The sequence below is a fragment of the Theobroma umbraticum genome, unplaced genomic scaffold, assembly GCF_002168275.2.
Source record: "Theobroma umbraticum cultivar Fairchild unplaced genomic scaffold, ASM216827v3 scaffold_56.0, whole genome shotgun sequence".
Lineage (NCBI taxonomy): Eukaryota > Viridiplantae > Streptophyta > Magnoliopsida > Malvales > Malvaceae > Theobroma > Theobroma umbraticum.
In genome coordinates this window covers 1,693,294-1,701,917 of record NW_018397256.1, presented here as the reverse complement: position 1 = coordinate 1,701,917, position 8,624 = coordinate 1,693,294, and the positions used below count along the sequence as shown (strand labels likewise).

Here is an 8,624-nt window from a genome sequence, read left to right as displayed (position 1 = left end):
GATGAGAATATTATTACATATAATCAAAAGCCAAGGTCTAGTTAACAAAAATACTCTAACCTTGAAAGTAATGGATGAATATCCATCCCATTACACTAACTTACAACATGCATAAAACCAATAAAGTAGCTACAATGACATCATCATTATACAACCAACAACACAATAATTAACTAAAAACGGTTCAAACTTGTTAATGAACCTCATAATTAGTATCAACATCAACCACAAGTGCCAAAAAGTTATAACATCAAGAACTTACCCTCATAAAAAGTTTCAGAGCCATCCAAGCTCAACGGTCAGCAAGAAATGTCTTCACCCATTCAAGTCTTCGATCAGGAGTAATACTGAAAAACACAAACATAGAGTTAGAGATTCAAGAAGTTTAATTGAAGCAAGAACCTTTTCCCTCACTGTCAATCCCTTTACTTGACTTAAAAACCCATCCAACTCTTAAGCCTTTTGTTGGATGTTCACTTCTATCCCAACGCTCTTGTTGAACTCAATCCTAGCCGTTTTTATATTTTCACCCAATATCATGGCAACAATAATAATTGTTCCGGATGTAATGGGATCACCCATCTAATTTGGCTTTTTCCCCTTCCTTGTTGAAGTAGTTTCACTTCTAGGAGCTGATGTTTGAGATTGAATATTGGAGAAATCCTCATTGTCAAAACTATAGTCAACATGGTTTTCACCTTCAGTTTCCTCATTTATTATATCATTACATTCCTGTATTTCTTCGAGGATATCTACTGCAATTTAAGCATCTTTTTTTGTTGCACGATCTCTTACATAAATAAGACTAAGCTCATTGAAGAAAGGAAAACTCTTTCTTCTAAAAAAGGCAGCCTCCTTGTGACTCTAATTGTAACGACCCAAGTCCAACCACTAGCCTAGTAGCTTTTTAGGCCTAAACCACATGGCCCTCAAAAGCTTAAGCTCAAGTTAATAGTAGTGATGGACTTAGATTGTTATATAAGTCTTAACAATCATATTCATATCAAATGTGGGATGTGAGGTATCACAATCTCTCCCACTCAAATCCTTGATGCCCTCATCAAGGCCACTTATCACATAGACGGACCTAAGATCTCACTTGAATAATGTGAAAGCCTATATTGGACTAGTCGCAAGCTCTAATACCATTTATAACGACACAAGTCTAACCACTGCCCAATAGCTTTTAGGGCGTAAAGCACATTGCCCTTAAAATTTTAAGCTTAAATTACTAGTAGTGATGAGCTTGAATTGTTATATAGGTCTTAACAATCATGTTTATATCAGATGTGGGATGTGAGGTATCACACTAATAACAAAAAAAGTAAATAGATGACTATTAGTTATATTATTATTAAGAAGCTAAAATGAAAATAGTTTAATAAGTTCAAACCAAAAACTTACCTGGATGTAAGATTCCCACAGCAACAATCATGTTCCTTTGATCATCCCACCCAAATCCACTAGCATGTGTCCCTTGCACCATATCATATATAATAGCCTATTATTTTTTCAAAGTCTTTATTCTAGACTCTATATGGGGCTTCGCCTTCAAGTTTGCATTTGATAATTTTGTTGTAAGCATATTTTCAAGTTCTATCAAATAACCCCCTTTAAAACTAGTGTTAGTGTTGTATTTTTCTTTATTGTACAAATTAGTCAAAGCTGAAATAAGTGCTACATCTTCATGATAATTCCATTTTCTTTTGGTTCCATTTGAACTTTAAGAAGTTAAGATTGAAGACATAGACATTGTTTTCTACCATACACTAAACATTTTATTATAAAAATTAATTATAATGCTAAAAAAATAAAAGGATAAAGAGATATATCTAATAATATATTAAAACTTGTCAAACTTTATTTACGTGATAAAAAGTACAATATAAACAACAATTAACAACAACAATCGACAAAACATTAATACACTAATAACAAATTAGAAAAAGGAACAACTTGTATTGACAAAGGAAGATAACACTAAAACAATCCATCAATTACCAATATGCCTAACAAATGTCAATCATCATTTTGCCTAGATGTTAGCCATTCATTAAACATTTGATTTGCTAATTCCATTTTCAAATTACTCCAAATATTAGTAAGATCAATAGTACTTATAAAATCCTCCTCAACTGCTATGTTGGTTTGAATATATTCCCCTAAATCAACTTCAATAGGATAAAACCTCATCTCCCTCTTAATAAAATTATAAAGCAAAAAACAAACTATAATAATCCGATTATGTATCCTAATCGGATAAAATGATTGACTCCTAAAGATACCCTACCTCATTTTCAACAACCTAAAACACCTCTCTATAATATTGCGAGTAGTTGCATGTTTCATATTAAAAAATTCTTTAGGATTGCTTGGCTCATGGCCTTGACACCATTCATTCCAATGATATCGTTGACCCCTAAAAGGTGCAAGGAAGCCCTCACAATTTGTATAACTTGCATCAACTAGATAGTAACAACCTATATAAAACAAACTACATAAGTTATTTATTTATTTAATTAGAATAATCATATAGTACATAATTTGAAATACCTTCCTATTATCATAGGAAAGCTTACCATGAAGCATTTTAAGTTCATTTCTTCTCCTTAGTGCATCTCGAAGAACTTTGCCTTCAGCTATAGACCCTTCCTAACTAGGAATAACAAAGACAAATTACATGTCAGGTGTACATACACCTAACATATTTGTTGCAACATCCCTTTTACGAGTATGATATCTAGGTTTATCCACACTTGGCATCTTAACCCTAATGTATGTCCCATCTAGAACACCTAAACAATTCTACAAATCCAATGTAATGAATTACTTATAAGTAAACTTATTGATGTCTTGTATATATAGTTACAAAGGTAATAAGATCAATAATCTACCTTAAACCACTTCCACCGATTGTTTGTTGAGTTTGTTGGAATGGGCTCAAGTTTTCTAAACAAATGTTCTTGCAATTTCAGCACTACATTTAAAACATTATGAAAGTGTTGGCTAATTGTCTCACCTGACCTTTTAAAATATAAACTAATGGCTCGATTCTTAACATGATAAGCAATAATATGTAAGAATATTGCTACTTGCTCATCTACAAGCATGTTCTTTGTTGACTTCAACCTTCCAATACTTTCTAATATTTCACATAATTTCAAAAAGGCTTGTCTATTCATCCTAATTTGTGAAATACATGAAATATCATTATTATACACAAGGTGCCTCACATACTCTCGATTTGCAACAAAATCTAATGCATAAGATCTTACTCTTAGCCTATAAGTACATAAAGTCAATGTTGCAGACAATAAAGTCAAAAACTAACCAACAGCATGACAAATTTCCATATAAAATTTAAACATAGCTAGTAGCCTTTTTTGGCGTTCAGCAGCTCTTCTCAAACACAAACGAACCATGACTGCAAAAAATAAATATTCTAATCTATTTTATTTTGTACAGAAAATATTAAAGCCATATGGCATATAAAAAGTAAGAAAATAAAACAAAATAAATAAGTAAATATTATTAATTTATCGCCATGTTGTTTGTATCTTTGCATCAATACCTTAAAATAATGGATTTAACTTCAACTACCTTTCTCAAAAGCCCTTTACCTTAATTGAAATCTTATTTGAAAGCCCTTTACCCTAAATTTTACTCTTATTCAATTTGTATTTATAGTATAATTCAAGGATTATTACAATTCCAATTACAATGTTACCAACTCTAAATTAAATTAAAATTCAATTAAGAGGTTGAAATCTATGGAATCTAAAAAATGAGTGTGAATTAGGTGAAAAAAGAGTTTTTAACAAATATCTCTTTAAATGGGATGAGCAATATGTTTTATTGAGCATGTTGGATGTAAATTGGTAGGGATGAAAGACAAGTGTGGGGATAAGAATAAATTATAGCTTGAGTGTGTCTTTAGAGTTAATATATATGTTGATTATTGCATTCATTAATTTAATTATTTGATTAAGCTGTATAATCAACCTCATTTGATGTCTATCATAATATATTTAAATATCACTTTAACTCGTGCTAATAAGCACGTACGTAGGGTTAGGATTTTTTAAAATTTTTATATTATAATTATAAGGTTGCATAATAATTATGAATAATGATTATACCTTTATCCCTCTTTAATAAAAATTTTAAAAAAAATTTTGAACTTTTTTCTAGCATTTATAAAGACAATTTAACTAGTTAAATGTGTCCTTATGAGATTTAACATTCTAAAGACTTCATCTTGTAAACTAATATTGTTGAAAGTTGAAACTCTTATACCCAAAGATTTGGCATGGGTTCAAGATATTGAAGATTAAGATCAATTGAAGATTAAGATGAAACTTTATTTTTCCTGTTAGCTTTCTGTACTTTAACCTTCACAAAAAATTAGTGTTTATCCTTTGAAAATATAACTAATATTTTAGATCATTGACTGCTCAACAACAACAACCTTAGTCAAAAAATGGACTTGGGTATGGGTAAGTGACTTTAGGAACTCATTTTAGCCCCATAAACATATAATTAGAAGGCATAAATAGGCTATAGAATCCTTCACTTATTCTTATTTTTCTTTGTAATTGACTAATTACTCTGCTTAAGGTTTTTTTTTTGAAAAGTTAATGGATTTCATTCATAGAAAATAGGGATAAGTTCTATGGATACAAAAAAAGCACATGATTTTAAAATGTTATGCCTTGATTAACATATCATCTCAAAATCATGTTGATACCCTGCCCAAGAGAAGCCATCAAAAAATAAACCTCCAACATACATCGCCTAAGTTTGTTAAAGGAAATTCATGTATCTATTTTTTTTCTTAATTATAATTGTTTTTAGTTGTGAAAGTTGGTGCGACTGGGTTAGAGAGACAGGCAGAGAAAAGGAAATAATTCATGTATCTAAGTGTCTGTTAACAGAAGCAGAGGAAATCCATGCATATAGCAGAAAATTGCATAAGTCAAAAGTTCCCACTTACTTTCTTCCATTAATGAAAATGTATATACATTCACTATTATTCATGCATTTATAAGCACGATTCCAAATACAATGATAATGAAAAGAAAAATAACGGTTCATTTTGACCTAGCATGATAATGAAAAGAAAAATAATGGTTCATTTTGACCTAGCATTATAAGAAAAAATTTCTCACTTGTTGAGTATATCAGTACTAAATATACACCAAAACTAACCCAAATCAATAAGTCTGGTAATCTCCTGCATTAGAGTTGACACGTTTGTCTTGTAATTATGAAGACAAAATCATTTCCCTTTCTTCCTTCTCCAGATGCAAAAATAAAGCAATAAACTACTACCCAACAGCTCCTCTAAACTTTTGTCAAGCACAACAAGACATTCCATTATCCCACCTCAAGCTTTCATAAACCATAACAAACTAACTCAACATATAATCTATCTTTTCAAATTAATAAGAGGGATAAGGAGAATGTGTTTCTTGAGCTGATAGATTTTTCTATTAAGCAACAACAAAAGAGATAGAAGTGTGCAGATACAAGTATTGGGCAACTCGTGCTTCTTTGGCTACGCTCAAATACCATTACTATTACCACTAACACTGCTAAAACAAGTTCTAGCTTAAAGAACTGCAAAACTAACCTAAATCAATAAGCCTTCTTCTAACAAAGAAACGTTCTCTCCCTTATCTCTCTCTCAAATACCCAAACCCCTACAAAACAAAATCGAAAAAAAAATATTGCAGAAAAAACATAATAGGAAAATGATACTGAGATTGAAGTTTGCCTACTTCTTTTACTACTACTACTACTTATCTTTTTAATTTTCATTTTATATCTAATTTTTTATTAATCTAAGAGAAAAAAAAATTTACCCAAATCATAGTCACTATGCATAATCTATAATATTGACAATGAATCAAAGAAATAAAGGAGAGCAAACTCGATCCACAAACAAAAAATTGAGAAATACACAAGTCAGATAAAATCAAATCACTTCAAATATAAAATAATTCAACACTTGGGTCATTTTCACTTTCAACAGAAAACAAAAGCACAATAAGCAAGTACTTGGACTATGAAAGAGAGTAACGTAGCTGGGAAGGTGGATGAGAGAGGTGGTGCTACTGACAGAGCAAGAAACCGTGGAATAGAACAATGAGGCTAAGAGAAAGAGCAAAATGAGGAAGAGAGAGAAAAAATATATTTTATATGGATAAGGTTGTAATTTTTTAAATCTAAGCGGGGTAATTTAGTCATAACAAATTTAACAGCTATTTCATGGGACATGGAATAGATAATACCAAGGGGAGGGTCGGGTTTAGTTGAAAAGGAGTTTTTACTAATTTTAAAGAATAGGTATTACTCAGGAATTGCTATTACGTGTTGAACTACTAGCCAAACAAAGTTATAACTAATAGCTAGGAATAGGGGGGAATAGCTATTCTCAATACCAAACGTATTGAGGGTTTCAACAATACCTTTCTTTTAGGGTATGTTTGGTTCGTAGAATGGAATAACTATTTCATGAGAATAAAATAAGGGAGAAATCGTTATTATATAATTTGATTTATGGGAATGAAATAGGATAGGAATTGTTATTATGACTTATTCTAATACTTGGTTGGCAGGAATAGTTTTAGGAATAAGTGACAAATGACAAAAATACCTTCTATTATAATATAAAATTAATTATTTTTTATTTTAAAAATATTAAAATATTTATAATTTATAATTAAAATATTAATTTAATTTTAAAAAAAGTATTAATATTTAGTTTTCCTTTTTGTTTTTCCCATTCTAGTAATTTCATTTTTTTGTTTTTTTTTTCTCATTGCCTAGCCACCAAAGATGTGGCTAGTGTAATAGAGTGCCAATTTGGTGCTCCCTATGGGTGATCTAGTAGGTCGAGCGCCAGATTAACACTTCCTATGGTTGGATCTAGCTAGGGAGCACTAAATTGGTGCTTCTTACGATTGCATATGGTGAGGGAACACCAATCAATGTTTTCTACAACCGGTATGGTACCACTGCCATCATCCATTGAAAGACTTTAGAAAGAGAATGAAAGAGGTAGAAGATGGGTAAAGAGTGAAAGAAAATGCATAAATTGAAATAAAATCTATGTTATAATGGTATTTTTTAAATTTATTTAAGTGTAATGTTATCTAATAAAATTTTTAACCTATTCCCCCACCTTTAGAACAACTATTACTGAGCTCTCCTTTGATAATAACTATTCAAGTTTCTTCAATAATGGTCATTTCGAGGAGTGGTTATTCAAGTGAAGCAAACAAATTATTAGAAAAGTTTTAAGAATAGGGGGAATAATTGTTCCATTCCTCCAACCAAGTATGTTGCAAGGGATTCAATGATTAAAAACAAGAAAAGAACGTCAGAATCACATTTGGGGGAAAATAACTATTTTAATTTCTTTCTGATTAATTATTAAAAACTTTTTAATATTGAAGTTTAAGTATTAAAGAATTTTACATTTACTTGGTTAATGTTAATGGTGGGTGAGCTAAAAATCCGTACATCAAATGTGAATCAAACAGCGTTCTATTCCATTATTACAGAATGTCGTATCCGGTCAACCAAACACACCCTCTCCATAGTCTCTCCTTGATTAAACCCCCAAAAAGTGAATAAACCACAGATCGGAAAGAGAGGGAGAAAGAAAGAGATCCGTCTGAAATCAGAAAAAAATGGCTCCGAAGCCAGATTCCCAATCTGCGAGCGCTGCCACCCCAGCAGACGCCTCGTCCCAATTTTCGATGGACCCAATGTTCCACATCTTGAAAGTGATCCCCTACTCTTTCCTTCGCCCCCCGCGCCTCCGCCTCAAGTTCCCATCGCTCTCCCTTCCCTCCCCTATGACCGTTTTCTCCCTCCTCCTTCTCACTTACTTCATGGTAGTCTCAGGCATCGTCTACGACGTCATCGTTGAGCCCCCTGGCATCGGCTCAACCCAAGACCCTGCTACTGGCTCCGTCCGCCCTGTAGTCTTCCTTCAAGGCCGAGTCAACGGTCAGTACATTATTGAAGGACTCTCCTCCGGGTTTATGTTTGTGCTTGGTGGCATTGGGATTGTCCTCTTGGATCTAGCCCTTGATAAGAACAGGGCCAAGAGTGTCAAGGCCTCCTACGCCACCGCCGGGATCTCCTCGATTGTCATTGCCTATGTGATGAGTACGCTCTTTATTCGGATCAAGATCCCTGCTTATCTTAGGTGAAACTAGTACTCACTAATATGGTGTTTTATTTAGTTGAACATTTTTGCAAAATGGTTAGGGCGTATGGGTTTCACTTCTCCGGTATCTCTGCTTTTGTTATTGGACAGACTGTGATTGGTGTTAAAACTGAAATTAAGTCGTTTAAGTTATCTCTTTACCTTGCCTTCTTTGGGTTTGGCTGTTCTTTATGGTCCTGAAGCCCTATTTAGGAACCTGAATCTAGTGGTGAAACAATTTGGCTTTGCCACTGTTTTCGGATTTGAATTTTGATGCTTATGATGGTAATTGGATAAGTTTATGGATTGGATTCATGGATTAACAGGATGGAGATAATGTATCTAGAAAATTGATATTGTAGAATCACAAGTAATTTACTTAACTCCCATTGATGAGTCTACT

General features: G+C 32.4%; 1 protein-coding gene and 1 pseudogene across 1 annotated transcript; one reads left to right on the top strand and one right to left on the bottom strand.

The window, feature by feature from the left end:
• Positions 1–292: 292 nt before the first annotated feature.
• On the bottom strand, positions 293–5,574 carry LOC110410247 (uncharacterized; annotated as a pseudogene).
• A 2,024-nt stretch (positions 5,575–7,598) lies between these two features.
• LOC110410929 (uncharacterized) lies at positions 7,599–8,382 on the top strand. The gene has a single exon (XM_021420873.2). It carries the CDS (start codon positions 7,698–7,700, stop codon positions 8,223–8,225), a length of 528 nt encoding a protein of 175 aa, XP_021276548.1. The 5' UTR covers positions 7,599–7,697; the 3' UTR covers positions 8,226–8,382.
• Positions 8,383–8,624: the final 242 nt, after the last annotated feature.